This window comes from Ammospiza nelsoni, chromosome 11, assembly GCF_027579445.1.
Source record: "Ammospiza nelsoni isolate bAmmNel1 chromosome 11, bAmmNel1.pri, whole genome shotgun sequence".
Lineage (NCBI taxonomy): Eukaryota > Metazoa > Chordata > Aves > Passeriformes > Passerellidae > Ammospiza > Ammospiza nelsoni.
The window spans coordinates 9,380,443-9,407,142 of NC_080643.1; the positions used below are offsets into that span (position 1 = coordinate 9,380,443).

General features: G+C 43.0%; 2 protein-coding genes and 1 long non-coding RNA gene across 5 annotated transcripts; 1 reads left to right on the top strand and 2 right to left on the bottom strand.

Annotated features, from left to right (window-relative positions):
- Nucleotides 1–3,438: 3,438 nt before the first annotated feature.
- Nucleotides 3,439–6,227, bottom strand: CCDC51 (coiled-coil domain containing 51). Its single transcript, XM_059480314.1, has 4 exons — nt 5,987–6,227; nt 5,517–5,863; nt 5,045–5,209; nt 3,439–4,296 (listed from the first exon to the last, which is right to left on the bottom strand). Exons 2-4 carry the CDS (start codon nt 5,832–5,834, stop codon nt 3,520–3,522), a joined length of 1,260 nt encoding a protein of 419 aa, XP_059336297.1. The 5' UTR covers nt 5,835–5,863; nt 5,987–6,227; the 3' UTR covers nt 3,439–3,519.
- Nucleotides 6,228–7,624: 1,397 nt separating this feature from the next.
- Nucleotides 7,625–10,294, top strand: LOC132078262 (uncharacterized). The gene is made up of 4 exons (XR_009419238.1): nt 7,625–7,691; nt 7,768–7,823; nt 9,530–9,617; nt 10,120–10,294. It is a non-coding gene; the product is annotated as an uncharacterized LOC132078262 (long non-coding RNA).
- Nucleotides 10,295–12,432: 2,138 nt separating this feature from the next.
- On the bottom strand, nt 12,433–25,388 carry CCDC174 (coiled-coil domain containing 174). Of its 3 annotated transcripts, XM_059480324.1 has the most exons (12): nt 25,303–25,370; nt 23,771–23,875; nt 22,777–22,877; nt 21,834–21,892; nt 20,730–20,910; nt 19,110–19,205; nt 18,135–18,271; nt 17,662–17,756; nt 17,269–17,416; nt 16,340–16,474; nt 14,467–15,298; nt 12,433–14,424 (listed from the first exon to the last, which is right to left on the bottom strand). In XM_059480324.1, exons 1-12 carry the CDS (start codon nt 25,342–25,344, stop codon nt 14,217–14,219), a joined length of 2,139 nt encoding a protein of 712 aa, XP_059336307.1. In that variant the 5' UTR covers nt 25,345–25,370; the 3' UTR covers nt 12,433–14,216. The 3 variants fall into 3 exon arrangements, with proteins under 3 accessions (XP_059336307.1, XP_059336306.1, XP_059336308.1); XM_059480323.1 differs by having other exon boundaries at nt 12,433–15,298; nt 25,303–25,388; XM_059480325.1 differs by lacking the exon at nt 25,303–25,370 and adding an exon at nt 24,727–24,785 and having other exon boundaries at nt 12,433–15,298.
- Between the last annotated feature and the right edge of the window lie 1,312 nt (nt 25,389–26,700).

A 26,700-nucleotide genomic window follows, 5' to 3' on the forward strand; every position in this document is an offset into this window, starting at 1 on the left:
TTGTTGTTGTTGTTGTTGTTGTTTTTTTTGTTTTTTTTTTTTACTAGAATAGACCTGAAGAGCACAGGCAAAAAGTATTCACTTAGTCCTGGCTGAATCATCAGGAAACATGCACTGAGATGTCATGTGCTTGTATAAATCACTGCTGCAAATGTACCTGAACTGAGTGCCCAGGTAAACACCCCCTGTGCAGCTGTGCTGGTTTTGTTCAAACTCCTGTATTTGCTGCCTGTGTTACCATGACAAAGGTTTAAGCACAAAGCACAAAACAGATTATACATACAGTCCATGTTTTAGCATCCTCCTGGATATTGCCTTCAGCCAGCCCAGGCAGAGCTGCCACTGCTGCAGCCACACCTTCTGGCTTTGGGGTGCACCTACAGTGCAGTGCCAAGCTACACATTTAGATCATTGCCACAATGAAGTGATGATTAATCCAGGATTGAGGGAATACATAAATCTTCTCTCCTAATTATTATATAGTCACAGTTAATTACAAGGGTTTTTCCCTAATTGAAATTATTCTGCTGTCACTTCACATAGGAGGATTTAGCGAGGAAGAGCAGAACTAAGTGAGCCATGGTAATTATTGTAACACAGAGCTCTGCCAGCTGCACACAGGATCTGCTCCTGAGTCTTCACAACTTCCTACAAATGACCAGTTATTTTCATCTTGATATATACACCTGGCAGCTCTTCTCAAATTTCAGGTGTTATTTCAAACAATCATTTATTACAGATTTTTTGCTACTGTTCATTGACTGTTCATACAGTCCTTGACTGACTTTTTCTTCCTGTAACTACACATAGAGTTAAAGCTACAAACTATCATAATACTCTCTTTAAATGGGTAAAAAGCAGATTTCTTTAGAACAATAAACAGCTCTCAGTTTTGTATTCTCATTTGTTGTACACAAGTTTAGCCTCAGACCTCTGCTCGTTTTTGATGCCACTGAGTACAATTCAGTGAGTGCTCCCTGGCTTTCAAGTTTAGCTGCCTACCCTTCAGCATTTAAAAAACATGCTGATATACACAATCTACGTGTTCAGTGATGTCAAATAAAAAATTCAGCCAGTTATAGTAAGGGGGGCCAAGTTTATGTAGTTAAACTCAAAAAATACCCCAAACCCCAAGCCAGAACAAAATTTTCAGTGACTAGTGTGGCAAATTACAAATAGAACTGTTGTACTAGTCCTTCCCTTAACTACAGTTGTCTGATTTTCATCAAGCTCCTGCAAGAAATATAACCTGTAAAAATATTTATGAAATGATGAAATATTATAGATTTGAAAAATTCTATTGATCTGTATGCACACTTCTTGATACAGATAAATGAAATATTATAGATTTGAAAAATTCTATTGATCTGTATGCACACTTCTTGATAGAGATAAGTGTAAGGGAATTTTTATCCCAGTTCTGAAGCCAGCAGATCAAACTGCTTCCCTGATAAATACTTGTTACTCACTTCACATTCTAAATAATCAATGTATAAATCAGCAGTGGCACTTCCCAAAAACACCTTTTGCACTTTCATTTCTCTTACAGGTAGTGAATCATCAAAGATCATTCCTCACATTGTTTCTTTGTTCTGTCATTAGCACCCAGCCATACCAAATGAAGGTGGTGCCACAAGATCCTGTCCCAAAGATGTTGCAGTCTCAGGAGCTTACAACCAAAACTTCAAACTCTCTGAGACCAGGAGAAAGTCCCACCACACCAGACAGGGGAGTTGCTCACACAAAGATTACAACATGGAGTGAGCACGCTGCTCCTTTGTCTGCAGAGGTCCCACAGAAGTGCCCGTGAAGCAGGAGTTCCGTGCTGGATTTGCCTATCTGCTGCCATCACAGGGAGAAAACGATCTCTTATCTGAGCCATAGCAGAAACCTTGTGTGAGGCCACACACAGATACTGATGTTTAACTGCTCAGGCAAGTGTTTAGCCTCAATCAGCCAATTTTCATCCTTCCAGGAAAAACAGGCAGCTGGATCTTTCACTTCTTTCCAAATATTATTTTGTAGTTTGTGTCTACTGCTGCTAATGTACTGGCTTAAAAGCACCTGCTGTAGAGTAACATTTCAATTGCCAGGTAGGACAAGATTAGGAAAAAACCCCAAAACAACAAACCTGGAGAAAGTTCCAATGAGATACGAGCAGGATAAGAAAGTGATTGCTTCATAGTAGATTGCTAAAACCACAACATACCTTGGGAATGACAGGTTGAGGAGGCTGCAGAGAAAACATAACTGGCTTATATTGTCAGAATAAACACCATCATACTTAATACAGCTCTGGATCTGAACCTTTTCCCTCTTTCCCTGCCTGAAGGGACATGGAGATATCAATAACAGAGCTGAAGCTTTAGAAATGTTTTGGATACTTCATGACAAACCATCCTCAGAAAAGGTTACCTTGTGTAGCTTCAATGTATTTTAAATTCATCATCCAGCAGTTTGTTAAGATAACTCCTAATGATTTTGAATGAACAAATGGCAAAACTATGCAGAAATAAAGAGCAAAATACAGAGAATTATACATGAGGCATTTAAATCAACAGAGCAAAGGTGTAATTGGAACAGGAAATCACAAATGCAGCTCTAGAGTGAAAATCACTGTATATTTAATCAGTTGTATCACGTCCATCTTGAGGTTCTGTCACTTGGTCCAGTGGAGGCCACAGTGGTGAAGACGTAGTAGGAGTTCATGGTGTCCTGGAGGAGAAGGAGGTGACAGGGGAACAGTGATGGCTCTGAGGGGATGCAGGACTTGGGGGGCTCACCTCAGCTCAGTTCTGGCACTGTGCAATGGAGGAAGACTCCTCCTTGTGCCCACACCTGGAGGAGAGGGGCACAGTGGGCATGGAGGGACACCAGTTCATGGGCCAGGCCCCAAAACCTGTCTGTCCCAGCAAAAAATGTGTCTGAACCCCAGAATCTCAAGGGGTCTGGGAGGTGGCTGGGGGCTGCAGGGTGGCTTGGGGCTGGGCACAGGGATCTGTGGGTCAGGGTACCCAGGATTTGTACCTGATTACACTGCAGGGCTTGTCCTGGGCTACTGGGGACACTGGGGATGCAAACTGGGGACCATTGGGGTGAGTTAGAGCCTGATGGGAACAACTGGAACCACTGTGGGGTGATGTAGGACACTGGGAGCAAGCAGGGATACAACTCAGGGTCTGAAGGGGCCGTTCTGGGCCTCACAGATGCAATTTGGGGCTGAAAGGGGCATTTTGGGTGCTGTTTTGACACACAAGACTAGACAGGAAGAGTGACACAGTGAATGAAATGAACAGATCAAGCTGTGGCATTTCCTTTGCTTGTTAAAAAGCACAGTGTGACAGAGACTTGACATGGAGCCTGCAGCAGTAATGAACTAAAGTTTTTCAAGTATTTCAAATATACAGGAGAAGGCATAATGAGAAACACTACAGCAGCTTTATTTGGACTTGTACTCCAGGTACTCAGAGTGCAAGTTTACCTTTATTAATCTACTAAGTTGTGGCAATTAATTAGGGATCAGTTCCCTTTCAGGATGATATAGAGTACAGGCAGAGTAATGGCAAACATAGCACATGTCAGTGCAGTGCTGTAAATAGAACTTCTCTTGATTTGTGTTTCCAGTCTCCGCTCGGTATCACACAGCTCCAGAATCACATCTCTCACAGCAGCAGCCTGGCCCTTGCCCTCCCCTGCAGGCCTTGGCATCACTCTTTCTGTAGGTCGGGACTGGATGGCCACTCTGACACTCTGCAGCTCCGACAGCACCCGTGTGATGCTTTCCTGCAGACTGTTAAACTGCTGCTGTAAACTCCCCAGACATGAACTGACTTGTTTAATGTAGTTTAGCTGCTCATTTAAAGGCATTAAAAGAGAATCTATTTTTATGGAGTCATTCCTGGTTTCCCTAGTTAACAAAGCCCCTTCTTTCCCTCCCTTCGATGCTGTTGTTTGCAGCACCTTTTTTAGGTCTTCTATGACATCACTGAGATCTTTCTGCTGCAAGTAATGGCTGGAGGCCTGTTCTTTGATGGCTTCTTGTAAATTTACTGGGCCCTTCTGTGCTTCAAGCACCAAGACCTTCAATTCTTGCAGCCTTACACGATTGACATAGGTGGAACCAAGAACACCTATAACAGCTCCCAGCACAGAGCCAATAATAGACCAGTTCTTTGTTTTTTCAGCTCTTGTGCGTTCCTTCTCGTGGCTTTCCCTGACAGCTGCAGAGAAGAGAGAGAACTTTTCTCTCTCAGATTCTTCTGCATTTAAATATGCAGCTCGGTACCTCTTCTCTTCCTGCAAGAAATAGAGTGATGAAAAGAGAAGGTATAATATGAAGCTATAAAGTCTATACTAAAGGAAAAAATCCAAACCAACTCCCAAACTCCAGTGCAGGTGAAGGAATGGAAATTGGGAACATCTATTAGTAGTTTCAGAAATTTTCCCTTGACTCTGGGATTTTCTTTATTAATCCTACTTAAGTCAATGAGGCATCATTCTAAGTCTGAGAAATGGAAAAGGTTATCAGGAATCACAGCTGAAGATCTTGTACATGAGAATCTGCCACGTGATGATAGCAAAAGGATATGAGTGAGCAAGGTCTTTCACTCTCCATAATGTTCACTGTTTCAGCCCTGCTGACTTCTCCAGACACCAGCAGAAAGCAGCTGAGAGAACTTCCATGGGTTAGCCAAAAAAGAGTTTCTCTCATTGCATGGAGAGTTAATTAATCGAACGGCAGCTTTTTCTTAACTACTCATGTACAGGTCACCACTACAACAATTAATTATCTAGGCTCATTATCTTCAGTTTGATTCTCCAAATTTACTACTCTACTTTGCCATTAATATATAAAATTTGCACAGGGGATCAAACCATTGATAACAACTAAGTAAAACAACTACCCTAAGAAATTAACTGTGATCACTTCAGGACTGAACTGCATCTACAAAAACAATCAATCACTAGTGGAGGAAACAAAGCAAACAAATTTTCAATGCTTAAGTACCAACAATTCACCAATGCTTAAGTACCAACAAATTACCTGCAGCAACCTGTGTTCCAGAGTAGCCAGTTCTAAATACTGGGTGTCATCCCGAGAGACCCTGTCTAAGCGATCCCGAATTTCCTTCAGTTTAATCTGTTGGGCTTCTACATTTTCACGAGCCTCTCGAACTATCCCTCGAGCTATCATAAAGACATTTTCTGCCTGAGAAGAAAGAGCATTTATTTTAGAGACTTACTACCATACAGACCTAAATTGCTAATTATATATAATTCTTTTTCTTGTGGGGGGAGGAAAAAAACCACCAACAAAATAAAACACACTCCATTTTCAATTCAGAGGATAAGCTCTATTTACTACATGCATAGCCTAGAACACATTCACAGTACCTGCACAGACAGCCAAAGCAAAAAAAGGATAGAATTCTCCTTGGATAACCTTTTCTGCCTCAGACAGTGTTTATGCTTCATACAGCTCTATTTTAAAAATTCCACATTATCTCCATCTTTACCTCTGTCACTTTTCCCTGAGCCTCTCGAACTTCATTGATTCCAACAAATTCTTCGTATCTGTCCCACCAATTCCTGCACGTTGCAGACACTTTCTGGAGGGAGTTTTTCCCCATAGCAGTCCCAGATTCTGTGATGCGATGAAGGAGACCCAAGGCCATTTCCACTGCAGACTTGGCTTCGGGCCTCTTGGGCGCCGATGGGCAGTAAGTCCTCACCACATGTAAATTCACTTTGGGACTCCATTTCAGCAATGAATGGTGATACTGCAGACCACAGGACACTGAGGATACACTTGATTTGTATTTCATAGGCCCCATGTCTTCAATTTAATTACTAAATAAAAGTGCTATAAGGAGAAGAAGAGAAGTTATTGAAGCATGGCTGATTCGTAGCTCTTCAACTACAAGTGTGCCAAAACAAATCAATTCAAGAATGGATAAACCACTGCTACTTTTACATCACTGCTCACCTAGAGAATTTTCCAAAATTTTCAACGAAGTGCAATTGTGCCACAGATTCCTGATTTTCTGTTAGGAAGTACTCCCACCATGCTTCATGCTTCTTGACTACTAATTCACCCACGGCGTGAGCAGCGATCATGTGCAGATCCAGGAATAGCAGGAGTAACTTCAGAGAAATTCAGAAATTCAGTGCTTCAGCAGAGCAGTGGCTGCACAACGTGGTTTGTGCCTCAGGTAGGTACTCACAATTCTGCAAAAGAGCAGAAAAGGAAAAAAGGCAGAGAGGGGACAAAATCTTGATAAAAAAAGAAGTGTGGCTGGATCATTCTCTTTATCTACATTGCACAGACACAGGAAGTGGTGAAGGATGCAAAGACAAAAACACAAAGGACATAGGGAAAACCCAGAAGTTCTGAACCGAATACAAGTATTCCCATGAGACTGCCTACAAAATAATAAACCAGGACCAGCCACAAGGATAGAAAAATCTCAGGGAATGAACACAGCATTCTAACACACAGGGCTGCATCTTAAAATGAGCTTAAAATTCTTGCTTACTCTGCAAAAGCAGGCTGCTTCTACTGATTTTAAATATGATCTTAGAATTTAACTGAGGCACGTTATTCTAAAAACTAGAAACTGGAGAACTTTTCAGTTGGGTTTTATATGAAATTTGAGTATGACTATATTAGATTTTGACTAATATAATATGAAAACATAAATTACTGAGAACACTTGATAGCTGCTGCATATTTTAAAAAATTATTTAAAACACATTTCCTTATTAATTTTAGGTGGTTAATCCAGGCATCTCCACAAAAAAGTACTGAAACAGCTGGAAAAATTCTGACCACCACAGGTTCATTCCCCTGCTGACTAGTTCTAACAACAAATAATAACACCAAGTGGCATTATGAAAATCCTACCAGTTGTTTTACATGCATAACATGTAAGATCAAACCCACAAGAACATGGAAATGAAAGAAATTGTCTCTCCTGCCAGCATCACTCACACATCTCCTGTCAACAGCAGTGTTGAACACCTACTCTGCATTGCAGGCCACAACAAACATCAATTCAATTTTGTCTGTTCCAGAGTGCAAAATAACCCTCTCTTAATTGCATTACTTCTTGAAGAGTTTAACCTAATATTCAGGGTACTGGAGAATAGAAAAAAAAAGAGAGGAAGAAAGTTGAGATTTGAAGAACTTCTATGCATGCAGTCACAGACTCTGACGAACGTGATCTCAGCCTGAGCTTAGAGGACACAAGAAAGTTGCGACAGCTTAACCTGACATTACGTGCCTGGTTCTTCTCTCGCCTCCCTCGCAAGAAGCATTTTCTCTGCCTGCCGTCTCTGACAAACACACTCCCAAAAGCTGCCGCGCACAGAGCCGGTGCCCAGCGGGACTGCGCTCCCGCCTCCCGCAGCGCTCCCGCGCCGGGCCGAGCGCAGCCCGGCGCTGCCGAGGCGCCCCCGCATCCCGCCGCCGGCTTCCTCCGCACCACCGACCCCGTCCCTGCCCGGGGGCCCTTCCACCGAACCGGCCGAGCCGCCGCTCCCCTCCCGGCCGGCCCCGGCCCGGCCCGGCCCCGCCGCGCCCCGTACCTGCCCCGGCCCGGCGGCGGAAGCGGCGGCGGCGGAAGCGGCGGCGGAAGCGGCGGGAGCGGCGGCAGCGGGCGGAGCGAGCGGAGCCATGTCGGGCCGGGAGGGTAAGGCCGGGCCCGGGGCCGCCGGTGCCGCCTGCCCGGCCCCGCTCGGCCCTCACTGTCCCCTCTGTTTTTGCAGGCGGCAAGAAGAAGCCGCTGAAGCAGCCGAAGAAGCAGACGAAGGACCTAGATGAGGTAGGGCGGCGGGAGAGCCCCGGCGGCGGCGGGAGGGAGCCGGCGGGCCTGGCTGCCCGGGGTTCCTGCTGACATTTACAGGAGCAGGCAGTGACAGGACGAGCGGGAACGGGATCAAAGTGGAAGAGAAGCGGTTTGGATTAGATATTAGGAAGATATTCTTGCGTGTGAGGGTGGTGGGTCCTTGGCACAGCCCAGAGAAGCTGTGGCTGCCCCATCCCTGCAAGTCTTCGCTTGGACGAAACTTGGAGTGACCTGGGCTTGTGGAAGGTGTCTCTGCCCATGACGGGGCTTTGGAACGAGATGATCTTTAAGGTCCCTTCCAACCCAAGCCATTCTGTGTTTCTCTGATGCCATGATGACATCCCGCCCGTGTTCCACCATGCTGGTGGATGCAGCAGATGCAGAAGCGTCAGACTGAGAGCTGAGCTCGGTCAATCACTGCGGCCCCTGGGATTATTGTGTAGCTTGGATGAATTAAGTACTAGTGAATGTATTAAATTATGTACTAGTGAATTGCGTGTTAGAGATACTCCGAACTCTTACATTTAAGTATGGATGTCAGCTGCTATTTCTGTGAATAGTGCATGATGGATGAGGTGCCACTGTTTGGAAAAAGGCAAATACAATACCTCTTTGAAAAAGAAAAAAATCATAGCTTTCTAAATAAGCTTTATTGTTAAAGAAATGGTAGAACTGATAGAGTGTTTACAAGGATGCAAGTTAGAAACATTTGTGTGGCAAATGATGTAATATTTATTTTTGTCTCAGCTCTGCAATACTGTGAGCACTTGGGAACAACACATTGCAAGAAAAACCCCACAGAAGTGGATAAATGTGAGGGATTGATTTACTAGGAAAGACACATTAGCCAACTGGAGACAGGAAAACCTGGAGAGAGAAACAGAATATTCTGTTCTGTGAGGGGTAGGTAGGGGAAGTAATATGGTTACATTGCAGCAAGGGAGGCTTTAATGAAAGAAGAGGAAAGCTTTGCAGTTGTAAAGATGAGCCACAGACTGGATTGGTGAAGAATCTGTGGAATCTCAGTTGTCAAGGTCCTCAGTTCAGTTTCCCCAAAGTCCTGAGTGCCAAGTTAAAAATCTGGGTCCTTTTCAGCCTTGGTGTCTGTGAAGAATGTGTATTTAAGGGACAGAGTATGTCTGACTTCTCCTGGATTTGGAGGCCCATCCAGCAAGGAGGCTCAATAGCTGCCTTGCCTGCACTATTGGCCAGCAGTCTCATTAGATTGCTTGGAATTAATACAAATTTATTAAACCCAGCAAAAATGATATATATGAGAGAGGGTTTTTTTAAAAAAAATATGTTTTTACTTTAGCCTTACTTTATTTACATTCTTTATAGCCCAAATGTTTTTGCTAGTGCCTGTTTGCTGGGCTTCAGGTGTCACTGAGGGTATGTTCATGAATGGTGTTAGTGCAAACATCTATCAGTCAGAGGAATCATAATCTCAGAATGAAAAATAATTCCAGAAAGACCAAACATACAGAGTTAAAGTTCAGTTTGTGGTCTTTGTGATAGTTTTGCAATATTCTGCATATTTAGCATTATTCAGCCATCCTGCCTCGGTCCAGTCAGGTGTTTGTTGCTGCTGGGATAGTACATTTGTTTTTCATTGCTTCTCAGTTGTTTTTGAGTATTTCTGTGGAAGAGATGTTAAAAAATGCTGCTGTTCTTTCCTTCAGACGGATCTGGCATTCAAACAAAAACAGAAGGAGGAGCAAAAGAAACTTGAGGAGATGAAAGCAAAAGCAGCTGGAAAAGGGCCCCTGGGTAAGTGAGGTGCCATCCTGGCAGGAGAAATGGGGGTCTTGCTGGCTTCAAAAATGTAATGGTTTTGCTTGACAGACATAAAAAGGGAGGTGCCTCTGGGTTACTTGACATAGATAAATAAGTTGATGGCAGATATGAAACAAACAGAGGCTATTTTTTTTCTATGCATTTTCATCCCCACATGATGCAGGTTCTGGTTCAGCAGGCAGATCACTGTGTCTGGCACCCTGGTATGTGCAGGGACATTGCTCCTTTTTTTTAGCACACCAGTCTTTTCTTTTCAGATGTATTACCTGTAGGCTTTTTCCACAGTCCTCCAAGTTTAAAAGATCCAGTGCTAGTCCTCTGAGAGGATGAATTTCTTAATTATAAAAAACAATTCACCAGTGGGAACCAGGGCTGTGCAGGCTGTCTGATGGGGGGATTCAGCTTCATGAGGAACTGCATTTGGAGCTAAGCTCTGTCACAGTCACCTAACCAGCTGTGTTGTTTCTTTTGGCAGCCAGTGGTGGAATAAAGAAGTCTGGCAAAAAGTAGCTTGATCAAACTGCAGGGTATGAAGTGATCAAGTTACTCAATGGACCTGCAGACTTCAGAGAGTCTTGAAAACAGTCTGTCATTTGGGAAACATTGTACATTTTGTTTAGTCACAATAAACCCTTTTTGTTAAGATGTGATACTTTCTCTTTACTTGTAGGTTTTGTTTAAAAATGGCGTTACTGTTTTATACCAGAAATGAAACTTTTACTGAAGACCATGTGTGTCCTTGTGCAGCCTGAGTGTCTCTGGTCATTTGTTAGAATAAATTTCAACTTCTCCTCTCTTTTGACTGTGGAGTCAGGGCCTGAGTGTTAAAATCTGCAGAGTTTTATTCTGCAGGCTTATATTTAGCTGCAGTTGTCTGAGATGTGGCTATAGCAGGGTGTGCTCTCCCAAGAGCTCTAAGTTTTCTTTAAACAAAAGTTGGGTTGTACTTCCATCACCAGCACCTTGGGGCAGCCACTGCAAAACAACTCCTTCCTGTGTTCCTACTTTGGAGCACTGCAGTGCCCTGTAGTCCCACTGCCTGCTGAACATACACTTGCCTTTGTCCTACAAATTGTCACTGCACCGTTTTCCTGAGCCACATCTTGACATCACAGCTCTGTCACACTCGTGGGATGCCTTTGGGGTGGAGAGGGGAGGGGAGCAGGAACTGAATTCACGAAATGAATGGCACTGACTGAACATTGGTTATGGAGACTTGAAGGAAGGAATGTGCTGTTCCCAAGGTGGGACTAACAGAGGAAAGAATCAATTCAAAGGCCTTATTACTGAAGAGAAATGGTGATACAGAGAGTGTTCCTGCTGTCAGGCAAGGCAGCTGATGGCTGCAGAGGGGGAATGGCTTCTGAGAACAGCGAGACTCTTGGGCTGCAGTGGCACGGGGGAGTTACACGGGAAATCTGGGCCTGCACAGTCTGGGCTCCTAGGGAAGAGAGCGCAGGTGTTGGGTGTTCACTGCACAGCGTGCTACTAAGAGGGTTTCCTTGTTAAAAAGACATTTTTAAAGGACTAGAGGCGTTTCCTCTTTCCTTCTGAAACGCGAGGCTCCGTTTCAGCAGGGTGGGAAGGGGGGGTGCCCTGTTCACCTGGGAGCGTGAGGCGCAGGCCTTACCGTGCCATCAGCCGTGCCGAGGGCGGCCGGCAGCGCCCCTGCCACGGGGTGGGACCGGGACCGGGACCGGGACCGGGACCGGGCGGGGCCGCGCGCGAGGCTCCCGCCCTTCCTTGGGCTCTGCCGCCCTCGCGCGGCGGCCGCGGGAACGGCGGGGCGCGGGCCGTGCCCGCCGCTGTGCGCATGCGCAGCGCTTCCCGCGGCGGGCGCTCCCTCAGCGCGGCCCCCGAGCGCTCCCGCCCGGCACGGGAGGCTCCGGCCGTGAGGCCTCGCCTTGTGCTCCCCCGCCGCCCGAGGCCCGGGAGCCGGCGAGCCCTGCGGCATCGGTCCTGAGCTCACACAGCTGCAGGCACGTAGTTTGTACCCCGGGTATGAGCCTCATCTCACGTGCCGGTGGTTCATAGGAACATCAGAGCTCTGCTGTCCTCCAAAAGGGGATAAATCAACCCTTGGTGATAATGAGGAAATTGTAATTTCTGAAAGTACTTTTCTGGACATCAGATTGAGTCCTGCCAGCCAGACAGAGCATGTGAAGGCTGAAATTCAAGATTGCATCATTCTTGCATTTTGGGTAAGAGTACCTTTGGTAACAGAAAGCTATTCACACAAAAATGTAGGACAAAGCTGCCTTAGACATAGAGCAGGGACTGCTCCTGGCTCTGTGCAGAACACTGACGGCAACACAAGGCACCACTGGTACCTCCTGGGGCTGAGCTCCAACCCATGAAACACAAGCAGAGACAGTGTGCTCACAGTTGTGCACACTCAGTGAGAGCACAAGCTGGCTTTACTTCACCCTCATCAGTCACACACTGGTGGTGGCAGATCCCTGCCCACACTGCCCTCCTCACCCCCATTCCCCCTGGTGTGTAACTTGGGGGGTGGTTTAAACGAGGAAGGGAGACAGCACGCTCCAAAACATGGGAGAAATAAAACTTTGACAGTGAATCAATAAGGAATTGTTTGCCCCAGGAATTACTGAATGAAATGAATGAGGTTGCTGATCCCAGCCAAGCTAGCTTGAGGTGGTCTGAGGGGAGGACAGTGAACAGAAATGTGTGCTCCACAGCATGAGACAATATGCAAAAAGCATTTCAGCCAAAAAGAAAGGAGGGAAGGAGACCAAATGGCAAAGTGACAGATCACTGCAGTGAGAGCTGTTCTCAACAGGCTTAACTTTAATGTAAGCTCTGAACCACCCTCCTGGCCAAGAGCCCTCCTGCTTAATATTAGGCTGTGGAAATGAAGCTAAACAAAGGAACACTTTGATTGTATCTTTTTACATAACACTATGTAATAAATGGCATTTCATTCCTTACTGCAGCTCCAGCTCAATGTTAAACTAATGCAAAGACAATATAACTCCTAAACCATAGATACACATAAAATTATCACAGTCTGAAGGGCACAGAAAAAACAAAGTCCAAAAGGCAGCTGGAAATGGATGTCAATTAAAATAGCAGCAAATAGACACAAATATTCTTTGTAGGAAAATCTATTGAAAGATACAATTGCCATAATCAGTTCAAGTCAAGCTCTAGTGTTTGAAAAGACTTTGCCTGCACTTTAGTTAGTGGAGCTCCAAGGAAATTATACCCTGCTCTGAATGGCTTCCAGATACTGATTCTGTGAGGTCTTAGAAGAGGAAACTTCCTTAGTGTAAATCAGCCAGCCTGGAAAACTGGGTGTGACCTTCTCTAAGACATTTTCCATCCTCATTTTCTTCAAAATTGGGATAGTGGTATTATATTACTTCAGAAAAGTATTGAGGTTAAATTAATATATAATTGTAATGTACTGTTCCTGCTCTGCAAATTCCAGTGCAAAAGCCAGTGATGTAGGAGCTGAGGCTAAAGCAGAATTTGAGGACAGAATAAGTTCTGCATGTCCTTCAGTCACATTGAACATCTTGCTGTTCACCAGGCTTGCAGAGCAGCCTGAAATCGGACTGAAGCACACAAGAGGAGCAAATCAGTTTTGTCTCTTTGGCCATTTCACTGTTGCATTTAAATGTTCACTATTTTATCTCTGCCATTTAACAATCTATGCAATTGCCCATTCTAACCTATTTTGCTAGGTCTTATCCTTGTATCAGGCTTTTAAAATACAAGTGGAGTGATCTAAATTACCTTCAGAAATAAAAATCTTCTACATGGCAAGTAAGTATTCTCATTTACTAAGATTCTGAAATAAAAATTAGTTTGGTAGAGATTGGTCTGCTTTTATATTTAATGACTCCAGTATCACAGTTTTTGGAAAAAAAAGTATTAAACAAAGCCATATATGTAACTCCTTATGCAAGAAAAACACACTTGGAGAATTATGAGAGGATTTTCTAAACCAATAAGAATTTCAGGTGTCAAAGCTTCTGCTTCAGTGTTTTGTTTATTTTCAGCCTACCCATCATTACTTACTGGTTTCTGCAATGTCTCCACTCTAAAATGCTGCATAGAATCATGAGCTACATATGGACCTCAGGAATGCAGAGACCATGTGAACCACCACTGTTCACTAGATAATATTCTGCACTTGCTAAAAGAGAGGAGATTAAGTGAGGAACAAAATCATTCTGTGTTTGACAGCAGAGGACCTACCATTTCCATACTGTTTCTATGATGTCACTGAACTTGTAGTACCTCCAAACCAGAAGGCAGCTGGGAGCAACCAACTAAACGAGTTTATCTCTTGCTAACATGTAATTAATATACCCTTAAGTTCAGGTCTAAGTGTCAAAGAGATGAATTTTAGTAAAGAGGGAAGAATAAAAAAACCAACAGGGCAAAATACAGCTGTGATGTGAAACAGCTTAGGTATCCAGGAGATTTATTCTGATGTACTTACAGAAACTTATTTTTCCCATATGTGGGAAAATAAGTTTCTGCTGAGCACATAATTAATTATATTCCAGTTCTTTAGATCATGGTTCTTGTTTATCTTTTTGCTCAAGTCACTTGTCTGTAATAAGAGAGCATATCATCTAAACTTTGGTAAAGTGGTTCCTGATTTGGAGTGTCACTGCTGTCAGTCTGAGCTGGAGGTGCCATATCCTGAGTGCTGCAGCCACTGTCCTCCGTTCCTGGTGGCACATCCTGGGTGCTGCTGTCACAGGTGTCTGTTCCTGGTGGCATCTCTTGGCTGCTGCAGTCACAGGTGTGTGTTCCTGGTGGCACCTCTTGGCTGCTGCATCCACAGGTGTGTGTTCCTGGTGGCACCTCTTGGCTGCTGCATCCACAAGTGTGTATTCCTGGTGGCACATCTTGGCTGCTGAGGTCACAGACCTGTGTTCCTGGTGGCACATCCTGGGCACTGCAGCTGCAGGTGTGCATTCCTGGTGGCACATCCTGGGCACTGCATCCACAGGTCTGCATTCCTGGTGGCACACCCTGGGCACTGCAGCTGCAGGTCTGCATTCCTGGGGGCACACCCTGGGTGCCGTAGCCATAGGCCTGCATTGCAAAGGGCACGTCAGGAGTGCCATAGCCGTACCCATGCATTGGTGGCACCATTGCTGGTGCCCCATAGCCATAGGCCTGCACTGGGAAGGGCACCTGGGCAGTGCCATAGCTGTAGGCTGGCATGGGTGGGGGCACAGCCCGGGCACTGTAGCCGTAACCCCGCAGTGGGGGTGGCACACCTCGGGCACCGAAGCCAAAAGCCTGTGCTGGTGGTGGCACGTCCTCGTCATCGCTGCTGTCATCCTCTGCTGATGACACGCCCTGAGTGTCACGGCCACTGGGCTCTGCTGAGCCTGGCTCAACTGGAATGCTGCTGTTGGAAGGCTGTGGTGACAGTGGCACATCTCCAGTGCTGCTGCCACTGCCCCCTGGCACCGATGGCCTCTGTGGGTTTTGTGCTCTCTCTGTTTCCAGTTTTTCAGAGGAGGTTTCAGAACTGTTCAAATTCCGACTTCGGAGATAATCATCTTTCTTTTGTCCCAAAAAGTAATCAGAAGGTGGTGCAAATTCTGGGTCTCGCTCATCTCTAAGTTCTTCCTGTTTCTTTTCCCATTGTCCAAACATCAGCTCTGTTAGAAACGGGAAAATGGCAGATTTAGCAAGGTCTGAAGGTCAGACAGGAAGGAAAACAAATTGGCAAACAAAGAAGATGCAACTTTGTAAAGCCACCTGAAGTTCCTTTCCCACTTCATACTATATGGAAATACAAGAATCTAGTGCAGATTCCTTCAGTGAACCACAGTTAGTTCACTTTGCATTTTAAAGTAAGCTGTCCTTTGCTTTCTGAGTGCAGTATTTGCTGCAGTGCTGCCTAGGTGTTGGTGAGATATCAGGCTTCATCAGAGGAAGGAAAAAAATTAATGTCAGAGAGAATAAAGATTTATGAGATGGGATCTGAAAGTTTGAGGGTTTAATGGAATCATGAAGTTTCTCCTCATAGTGATGTTCATTAATGGAACATAAAGATTGAAAAGTATAAAGATTCTGGAAATACCAGTATTGCATGGAAGAGGAATAGTGCTGTTATGGTACTAAAGAAGGTGGGCATTTATGTGCTTTGTCTATTCCTTGTTTGCTTTTACTTAGAAGTCATGCATCAGATTAGAAGAATGTGCATGAGCTTAGATTAATAGTGCAAAATGAGTTAATAGGTTTGGGAAGGACCTACAAGACAGCCATCACTTTGTGGCAAGGAAGATGCTTCAAAATGGGATAAAAGGCACTGAAGTGGTCTCTGCTTGAATCATGTTTTAGTATTGTGCTGTACTTGTTTGTGTGATACATCCTATCAGGTAGCAGAAACCACAGGAATATATCAAGAAAAGATCACACTGTACATCTTCTGAACTACAGAATTTGTCATTCTGTCAACCTGTCAAGATCATTCAGAAATGCAGTAACTCATATAGAAGAAAACTTTTGGGGACATTACAGCAGCTGCTGGCACTAAGGCATCCTTGTCAGTGCCCTGGACACTGGAGGTCATCAGTACGAGGCAGAAAAGATTTCAGTGCTTCTCAGTCTCACCATACTTTGGTCACAAAACAGAAATGGAAGTGGCAGTGTACATGCTCCTTCCCAACAATGCTCCTGAATCCACATTCCCTTACCTTTGCCTTTATCCCACTCTCGGACATAAGGCACTCCAGGCTTTGTGTCTCTCCTCTCCTGGATGATGACCTCCACCTTCCTACTTGCTGCAGTAACTCTTGGAGGTTCTGGTTCCTCAGCAGCACCTTTCACCTCTGTCACAGGAAGAGACAGCAGAGATTGTCAGTTACAGAATAAAAATCTGTATGACTCTCACAGGTAAAAATAAGAACATTTATTTCCATATATCTCCAATAAGAACAGTATCTCTATTTCATTTACTGGAGAAAACAATTTGCATTCTTATTCTTCTGAACAACTATAATAGTATGCAGTGGCGTGATGCTGTTCTTCATTTCCAGAACACCTCACAGTTAATCACTTGCAAGGAATTCTGAGACAGTAAAATATCAGCTACATTTTTCAGTGGGAGACAGACAGTACAAGTTGACTATCAGTGTTGTAAGAGAGACAGCACAGACACAGGATTAGAATTCAAATTCATTAGCCTAAATCCTAGAGTCAGCTGTATCTCCAACTCACACACTGCACTGACACTGTCACAGTGTATTATTGAATGATATCAAAATACCTTGTTACTACTTATTCTACCTCATCTTCATAGAAGAGAAAGGCAGTACCATGTCAGCAGCTCTAGCCTCAACTTGCATAATCAACCCATGTAATTCCTGCTGTCAGGTGTGAATCAGAAAAAGGCTACAATCTACATACTGTATTTCTACCTGCATTATTAAGCTATTTCTGGCATGATTTTATATCTACACACAATTACATCAGCTCTCATTATCGTAACAGTTATGTTAATTGTATATACAGAATACACAATACCAATACACTGACTGTCTAAATGAATATAAATTAGAATCTGTCTGCCCACAGATCAAGGTGAAACAGCAAGTATTTAGGTTAAAAAGGCAACAGATCATACCTCCATTCTCCAGTTTTTCTGCCTCTTCCTCTAATCCAGCTTCCCTTAACTTTTTAATCTTCCGTGCTCGGAGTTTGGACAGCCTTGCATCTAGAGCTGCTTTCCTCTTCTCTTTCAGCTGCTCACGTTTATTTCTCTGATCAAGTGTCTTAACAGCAAAAGAAAACACGAATTATTCTTCCTTTGTTATTATAAACAAGTACATATCTTCCTTCACAAAACAACTAAAAGGAATCCTATCAAGTACCAGGTTTCAACAGGAAAAAAGAAGCCAAATTTCTATGGCTTCTTTGGAGTCATTTGCATCACCTAATCACTTACACAACAAATCAAAGACAGTAACCACTGAAACCACCCTGCCCTGGCAGCCCAGTCTGCTCTTCACTCTCATACCTGCTCCCTCAGCATATCCAGGGTTGCCCGTTGTTTATGCCTGAGCTCTTGGTCCCGAGAAAAGGCAAAGTAACCAACACCGAGCTGCCTGGCCTCTGACAAGGAGAAAAACAACAGATTTCAGTTAAATTCAGTTTATAGTTGGCAGTAACTACAGCCTCCAGGCACCCTGCTTTCAGGTGTGGAATTATTACCAACACTGGACTGGTTTTAGATTGCTTTAGATAATACATAAAGTGAAGCTTCTTGAAGGAGAACACAGGAGGAGGTAGAGAAACATTTGAGAAAAATACAATTTGAAGAAAAAATAAATCTAGACTTATGTACTGGTAACTTTCAACATTATTACACATGTGGCTTAACACACACCTACACTTTGCCACAGAGGCACAGGAAGTAACTTTCCCTTGCTCCCTCTACAACTGATTTCTTTGGTGATACAAAGGTAAGTGATTTAAAGTATGGCACTGTACCATTTTCTCGAATGTCCTCATAATGTATGGGTCCCATGGGTTTTCTGAGGGCTTCTTCCTCTTCCTTTTCCCACTGCTGCCTCTGAAGTTCTCTTCTCATGTCTTCAGATAACAGAGTATTCCCATCAGGTTCTTGTCTAATTAAAACAAATTAAGGATTACAGAGCAGAATTTACCAGTTTGTCAGTACCAAACAGTGCAAGTATGACTTAGTCTGATCCACTATTGCAGTTTCCACAAAAGACAGATCACTGTAGACACTAGTTAGTGATACAATGCTGATGACTATGGTATGTGGTCAAGATAGAAATACAAAGCTGCCTCTAAAACAAGTAGAACATGTTATTAAAAGACAAAATAATGTTATTTCTCAGAAGATTTATGAAATAATTATCAAATCACAAAATGGGAGAAGAAATAATCAGTTATTGGCATCTGTGGGAATTCTAGCACTCACATATAGGACCATTTCAGATTTAATGTAAGAAAATGAAAGATATTTAAAGTAACAAAACAATGCTTTACCCAAAAGATTGACTCAAAATATTAATATTCAAATATCAATACCCAAATATTAGTATGGAAGTAATTTTAACAAAAGAGTTGTTAAACAGCTGTTTAACAGAAGAACAAAACTAAACAAATGGAGGTCTAACAAATTCACTTTGAACATCATGAAGAATTTGGAATTGCTAAAAGACTATCATCAATTTCCATGTTAAACAGAACTGGAATCACCTTCCTGGCATTTTATGGAAGGTATAATGAAATACAAGGACCCCAGTTTTTAAAAGATGCAACAAATACCTGAGATTGCTTAATACCTTTCTCTACAAATTATGTAAATCTAGAGAAAGCAGTAACATCAATTCTGAACTGAGAATGGAGTGACAAAGCTCAGCCTCTCTTCCTTCTCATTAAAAAAAAAATGTTAAATACTGAGAGGAACAAGCAGCTCCATTAGAGAAACCACACCTTTTCCCTTGAAGTTCCTGATCCATTTTAAGTAAACTTGGTAAATCCTTCTTCATGCAGCGTCTAGATCGGCCCAAGAAATCAACATAATCAACCCTGTAATGAAAGAAAAAGAAAAGTTATGCAAAACTTCTATTTGCAGGTTAACAGAAATCTTACCCAGAAGACAGAAGCATTAACCCTTTCCAAGGAGTACTCCAAAGGAGATTTCCAAAGACCATCTGTCACCTCCCAGTGTGTGTGTGACAGTTGCTCCTGCTTTTCACTTAACACACCCCCAGATTAAGAGGACAGTTCTGAATGGGGCATATGACAGTTCTACCAGACATTTATTCAATCTCCCTTTGAGACCCCTGTTCACTTGGGCAATGAAATGGTGTACAAAATGTTCAGAAGTAACCATGTCACGTAGTTTTCACAACAAAATAGAACTCAGCCTACTGTTTGCTTCCCATGGTGAAGATAATGATGCAGCATTGGCTTCTTGTGGATATGAAATTGCTACAATACATTTCAATTATTGGTCTAAAGGCCATTCAGAACAGACTGATAGTGTGCATTCAATTGGCATAACAAAGGCTGACTAAAACACAAGCAAAATGTTCCTCTGAAGCTATTGTGCTTCTTATTCAACTCTTTATAGTACTGAACATCTGATTTACAGTTGTTGAAAAAGCTGTTAAGAGCTACACTTACTGTCCTGTAATGTGGAAAGCTCTTCAGCATCAAGCTGCCTCAATTATCCCATTCTAAAGAATATTACATCTGAAAAAGTATGACTGGCAATCTAGCTCCCAACCCCCAAACTTTTAAAGATCTGTGCTTTTAGTAAGTCCTTTACTTAGTTTCTAAGGATATCTACACTTTAGTATTTGAAGAATGGGAGTGCTGTTTTGTATTGGTTACTGCAGATTTAAACTGATTACCAGAAGTAAAATCTCTTGTTCCACAAGCATTTTAAACAAATGGGCAACGAAAATGTTTAGTCAGGACTGATTTCATAATTATTCCTAATGTCTCAGATGAAAAAATAGTGGTAACTTGGAATGACCCAGAAAACTGTCAGAGACTATTTGCTGTGCTGCAGCAAATTGGAAGAAATGCTGAAAATCGTGTTCTTATTCCAACCAGAGTTTCTCTCCTTTAAGAGAAGGTTGTACAGTTAAATGACTGCTCATTTTTAAGTCACTCACAATTAAAGAAAGGAAGATGAATACCATAAAATCCTCAAGTTTTGCTAAAATACATTTCAATTCAGCACATCAAAGCATAAAATGGTACCAAATACTGTGATGACTACTCAGATAAACTATGCAAGAAAATAACAAAGGAGATGATGTTGTCCCCCCTATAGTACATTGCCTTCACTGCAATTTCTCAAAATCCTAGATGCAGATTCTATTGCAGTGTTACCTATGTGGGTGGAAATTAAAGTGTCATGGAGGACTGTCTATAGGAGAAATGAAACAATGTTAACACCTCCTTGCCAATGTGTAGTATGAAACAAACATGAAAAACAAAGGTGTCACTTCACACATTTTAAAAAAGAAAAGTATTTTCTCAAGAAATTCTCAAGAATAAGAGTGGCCAGGGCAGATGAGCCTTATCAGTAGCACCAACCATTCCTCATCCGGGTCCTCTGGTGGTGGAATGTCTGCTTCAGGCTGAGTTTCCTCCTCATCTGTGTCTCTTTCTGAAGTCCTCCCAGCAGCTTCACTCTGCTGTAGCTCCTGTACTTCGTGCTGTTTGTCTATGATCTTCTGAGTGAAATCCACCAGGTACAAATCCTCAGTTTCTTCATCTAAGGCAGAAAATCGATTCTTAGCGAACAGCCATGAAAAGAACAGAACTGAGCACAAAATCAATACCAAATAGCTACAATCAGCTTTTCAGCTGCCAGCAATGCCCTTGACTACAGTATTGGGGAATACTTAAATCCCATTCAGTGCCAAACAAACCCAGAGCTATCAAGTGGCTCCACAGTGATAACGTCTATTTCTGAATCAAAGTTTCAGGGCATTGTGTGCAGTACAGAAAAGGCTGCATTCTCTGCAGCAAAACATTCTCTGCTTGTTAACTGTTTCATAAGCAAAGGATTTGTCAAGGCTCAAATACTTTTTTGATGTTTAACATTTGGTATGTTGGCAGGAGCCAAGCATTCATGAGGGTACTTTTTAGGAAAGTAGAGGAAAGTGGTGGGGTCATGTGGATGAAGATGGACACTGATAAAGAGAACAGATTAACTGCAAGGAGATTTGTATTCTATTTTAATAATTACTTTTTGAAAGGGACTGAATGTGTGAAAGAAGAAAGGAACAGATTAGCATTCTCTATCCCTATTAGCTGCATGACTGGCATTCAGATATGGACCAGCCAGACTCCTCTCCTGATGCTCTCCTCCTCATAAAGGCCCAACAATTAGAATGCAGGACAGAGCATCAGCAATGCAATCCAAAGATTGCTCAATGGAGAACAATTTTTTTTTTGTCTTTCTAAGATACTGTATTGAAAAACCAGAACATAGTTCACCCACTTAATGAATGAGTGAAACAAGCCTCAAGTGCTTTACCTGGTCAGGCTGCCCTTCAAAAGTAATTTTATTTTCTCTAGTAAATGTATATTTTTTTCCTTTTCAAAGTGGAATAAACCATGTCAATCAGTTTCTATAATAATTCCAAGAATTTATACATATCTAAATGCTTATTTTGCAATAGTATTGTTCACCTGGGAAGTCCCCTTTTGTCATTTTCTCATACAGCTTTGCTTTCTCTTCAAGCTTCTTCCTGAAAAAGAAAAAAAAATGAACCTTGCAATCCCACCAATTCCAAGCACATTTTAAAGTGACCTATTTAGGTTTAGATAAATGGAATAGGAAAATCCTGGGACTGCCTGAGGTGTTCATTAGAAGCTGACTTATGCCTGGCTTTTGTTTTGAACCTTCACTACCATTTCTAAAGATACAATATTTTCCAGTTCCAGAATTTATACTGAAAATAATTTTAGTGAAGTTACAAATTTATTCTCAAATGTAATTTGTCAAGTAGGCAGAAACATGCTGTTACAAGAATTCCACCTTTATCTAAGTACTGTGGTCTGTCAGATAAATAATGGAAATGAAACCATTATTTGCAGACACTGAAAGACAGTTTTACAGGAAAAAAAAAAGAGATAACACAAATTTACACCTAATCTTAGAAACTGAAGAGAAAACCTTAGCTAATTTTTGGAATTTCAAAGAGCAAAAAACTGCTTACAGAACCACGGCAAATTATTTATAAATGGCATTTTTCACATATATCTTTTTGTTCAACCAACCCATTTAGAAAATGAGCTAATTCTTGAAAATGTAAGCTATTTTCTGTCAAGCCAAAGAAACACTTTGCTACAGAATTCTAACACTGCACTGCACTGGCTGGTAATTCTAAAGATGATTAAAAAAAAACAAACAGTACCCTGACAACTGTGATAATTTAGACAGTGTGAGGTCATGGGAGCATGAGACTGCTGGGATGAAATTTGTACACTACTGGTAAAAAGTATGGATGATACTGGAATTACTGGCTGGTATAATGAGAACTGCTGGTCTAAAAAACTTCTTTCTGTGCTTTCTGAATACCAAAGAACAAATTCTGCAAAGCATTCCTTTCTTACAGAGCCTAAGAGCTACCTTGATTTATCCAATATATCCTGCTCTTCTGCCTTCTGCTCAACATCTTTCGCAGCTCGATTTACAACTCCCGTGTTCTGCTTGGTCCAGATACTTGGTTTCTGCAGAGGACAATTTTGTAACAACAAATAAATAGATGAAAATATTGAAATGGTAACAATTAAAAAATATTTCAACTCTATAATGCAAATGATGCACCTGAATCATGGAAGGCTTTGTAAATAACATCTTATACGTGTTTGATTTGAGATCATTCCTGTGCTGTACAGGCTGCAGGATGGTATCATAGTTAAGGGCAGGCTGAGAAGGCCTTAAAAATCCTGAAGGCACTCAGAAATCAGACAAAATCTATTCTGGCAAAGATGTTAAGGTTAAAAAAACCCAATCATGCAATCTTGCTGATTAAATACATACTAACAAAGCTAAAAAAAGTTTCTATTCTCCATTGCCTCGATTTTAGATAGAAATTCAATCAGGTGGCCTGTTTGCAGCATAACACTGTAAATGCTGCATGTGCTTCAAATATGGCAAGAACAGCACATTCTGCTTCTAGAAAGCTACAGAATGAACAAAACCCAAAGTACAGTACAGAGCAAAACTAGAGAGATAATTGTGTATTCATTATTGTACACCACAAACCACAGCACAGCATTTATCTGGGGAGTTCAGTGACTCTAGAAGAATCTCTAGATTCCTCCATCCTGCAGCATCCTACAAAATCCTCTAATAAAAAAATAAACATCTCTTCCTATAGTTAAAGGGTGTGGATCCTTGGGGAATAAAGATTAAGTGGGGATTTAGATGGGTAGAAGCACAAGACTAAGCTTTCTGCTGTGCACAGGAATTTCACCTAGAAATGAACTTTAAAGAATTCTCATAATTTTATATTTGACTAGAAACACAGCTGAGTATTTACTATTATTTAAAATTGAATATTAACTTCCTTACTTTCAGGAGACAGAATGACAAAAACAACAATGAAAATTGTTTTTACCTTATTAGAGGTTCTGGGCTTTGCAAAGACACCAGCATCTTTCAACAGCTTTTCTTTCTTGAACTCCTCTTGCTTTCGGAAGAGTTCAGCTTTGAGATCCACTAGCTACACCAGCAGCAAAACAGCACATGAATAACAGATCACAGACATCAGTTACTGCAATAAATAACTGCAACTTTAGGAAAACAACCTGTTAGTTACACTTATAGGAGCATTTGATTGCATTTTTATGTGGAACTTAGAAGCAGTGATCTAATCACCAAGATCACCTCTTAGAGCAAACAAAATAAAAAAATCACAGAATTCAAATTATGATTAGGGATTAAACAACCTCCAAAGATATCCTTGATCCTTTGCTACATAACAAGGATAAGAGGTATAGCTCTGTCTAGATTTTACCAACCTCCTAATGGCAAACAAATAGAGAAGGAGCAATGAAAAACACTACTGAATATGAAAAGGGAACTTTTAACCATTAGATAAAAAATAAAATCCTGTCTCAGAAAATAATTGATAAAAGTTTGCTATCATAAAATACATATTTTCCCCACCACTTTATGTACTGTTTATTAGTTTTACATTTTCTTTCTCCTTTTTAAATAAATATACGAGTAGCATTGCCATCTGTGACCAAGGTCCATCTCAGGTTTTATTAAGGAACATCATTGGCAGGGGTATTATCTTGGGATCACAAAACTAGTTTGGAAGAGGATATTATGCTACTTTTCCTGGAAGTCCTACAGATGACAAAATTCAGAGCTGCATATTAAAACAGTAAAGTGCAGAACTTTGGTATTAATATTTGTCCCAAGCATTTGCTTTTCAAGTCGCTGGGACAACGAAGTGCAGTGTCTTAAAAATCACTTGTTCTCCCTTCTGCTTAGAGGTGATAATCCAAAAATTCAATGTAAAATATTTCATAGTTAACTGTGAAATATTAACATTTATTAGCATACATTGACTAGTTACATAGCTCTTCATCTGAAGTGTTTGGCAGCTCTCGTGAACGTCCTGGAGAACAGCGAAGGTCAGCACCTCACCATTCCTAAGGGTGGAAAGTTAATCTTCCACAGCATAGATCTTCTACTCCTTAGGAAAAAATATTTTCCCTGTTATGGGCTAATTTAATGTAATTGCACCAGGAATGCGAGCAAACCCAGCCGGGCAGACTCGGGTTCGGAGCGCAGGGCGTGTGGCTGGTGAGGAAGGTGAGGGGACAAACTCCCAGTCCTGACACTCACAGACCGAACATGCAGCACACGGCCTTACACAGCCCTTTAACCCAGCATGTGCCGCAGCGACTGCCCACGGCAGCGGGTTAGGGGAGCACACAGAGCACCGGCCCTTCCCCTGCGCCGCTCTCCCCGCAAGCGGCGGCGCCAGCGGATCCCCGGTGGAGCCTCAGGGCCTGCGCCGGCCAGGCCCACCCCGCCCGCGGGAGCCCCGCGGCTGAGCACACCTCACAGCCCTACTGTGAGGCCTCCTGGGCGGGCGGAGGGGTTCGTTTTGCTTCTCCCCGCTCAGTCACTCACCGAGGACGCGGCCACGTCCAGCGGCTTCTTCCTGCGGTCCATGGCGGGACCGGCCCCGCCACCGCCTCCCACCCCGCCGGGCGGCCTTGCCGTAAAGCGCGGCGGAGGCGCGGCGCTATCGCGACAGTGCTGCTGAGGGCGGGCGCTGCCGCCATGTTGGGAAGGTCAGGGGCGGTCCCGGGGGCTCGGCCCGGGGTGGGTTGGCCGGGGCGGAGCGCTCCCGTCCGGGGCTTCTCTGCCTTTGGGTAATCCCTGCGCTCAAACTGAGGGGGAAAATGAGGGAAAATTTGTTCCCCGGTGCGGGACAAATCCTTCCGGCGTCCCGCTGGAAATGCCCTTGTGGGCCGCGGGGCTGGAGCTGCTGCTGTTGTGACGGAGCTGCGGCTGCCCTGGGCTGGGGGGCTGTGGCCAGAAATTGACAGGATTGCGGGCTGGCCCGGAGCTGGGATGGGCTAGGTGAAGAAGATGGTTCAAGCTTGGCATCAACATGGGTTCATTCCCTGGTGCCAGAGCCAAGTCACATGCTGAGGCCATGTTCCTGTTTTTTGTTCTCATTTGTGCAGAGTGGGGAGCTGGGTGGTGACCCATGGAAAGTTAATTCACCAATCATCCAAACTTCACACTCTTTATACAACTTAATAAACAAAGGCATCAACATTCTTTGGTTACAGATTACTCCCCTATTTGCTAGTTCCATCTCTTTCTTCTCCTGCTCCTCAGTCTGCAGGCACAGTTCTTCCCTCCATTTGGGTCTGGGGCCCATTTTGAGTAGGTGGTCAAGGAGTTGCCACAATCTCCTACTGCCAGAACCACTCTTCCCCAGGTACTGCTCAGTGCTGACTTCACTCCTGGTGCCTCTCATCCAGACAACCCTTTCATTTGGGGATTCCCTTCTCTTTTCCTTAAAACAGCAGATTAGCCAAACATATGATGCTCACAATGCAATTGCCTAATCATAGCCATCCAGCTATAGCTACTGATTAACACCTAAAGAAAAAGCAAAGTTTGATTCAACCCTCTATCAAAACCTTGAGAGCCTCAGAACTTGAGGGGTTTGGTATCATCACGAGGAAAAAAAAAATAAAAAACAACAACAAACCAAAAACAAACCATACAAAAAAAACCCCAAACAACCAGGAAAAAACCCAACCCAAACCAACCAACCCAAACTAAAACTCTCTTTCCTGCCTTAGTTGGTGAGTGAGTGCACAGAGATGAGACCTGAACATAACAGCCAAGTACAAACCCACCTACATGTGATGGATCCAGCTCTGTAACCTCAGAGAGGAGCACAGGAGCTCTTGGGGAATGAGATCCAGGGTTTTAATTATTCTGGCTAACGCTTTATATCATTTTTCATCCCCATGGAGATAAAGGACTCTCTGATAGGTTTTAATT

What these genes read in the sequence shown, in the direction of transcription:
- CCDC51 (XM_059480314.1), bottom strand. Translation starts at nt 5,834, where the DNA reads ATGGGGCCTATGAAATACAAATCAAGTGTATCCTCAGTGTCCTGTGGT. An exon ending in CTCAGGGAAAAGTGACAGAG is followed by an intron (nt 5,210 to 5,516) that starts GTAAAGATGGAG and finishes CTTTCTTCTCAG; the next exon opens with GCAGAAAATGTCTTTATGAT. An exon ending in TGGAACACAGGTTGCTGCAG is followed by an intron (nt 4,297 to 5,044) that starts GTAATTTGTTGG and finishes TATTTCTTGCAG; the next exon opens with GAAGAGAAGAGGTACCGAGC.
- CCDC174 (XM_059480323.1), bottom strand. Translation starts at nt 25,344, where the DNA reads ATGGACCGCAGGAAGAAGCCGCTGGACGTGGCCGCGTCCTCG. An exon ending in AGCCCAGAACCTCTAATAAG is followed by an intron (nt 22,878 to 23,770) that starts GTAAAAACAATT and finishes TGTCCTCTGCAG; the next exon opens with AAACCAAGTATCTGGACCAA. An exon ending in TGAGGACATTCGAGAAAATG is followed by an intron (nt 17,757 to 18,134) that starts GTACAGTGCCAT and finishes TCTCCTTGTCAG; the next exon opens with AGGCCAGGCAGCTCGGTGTT.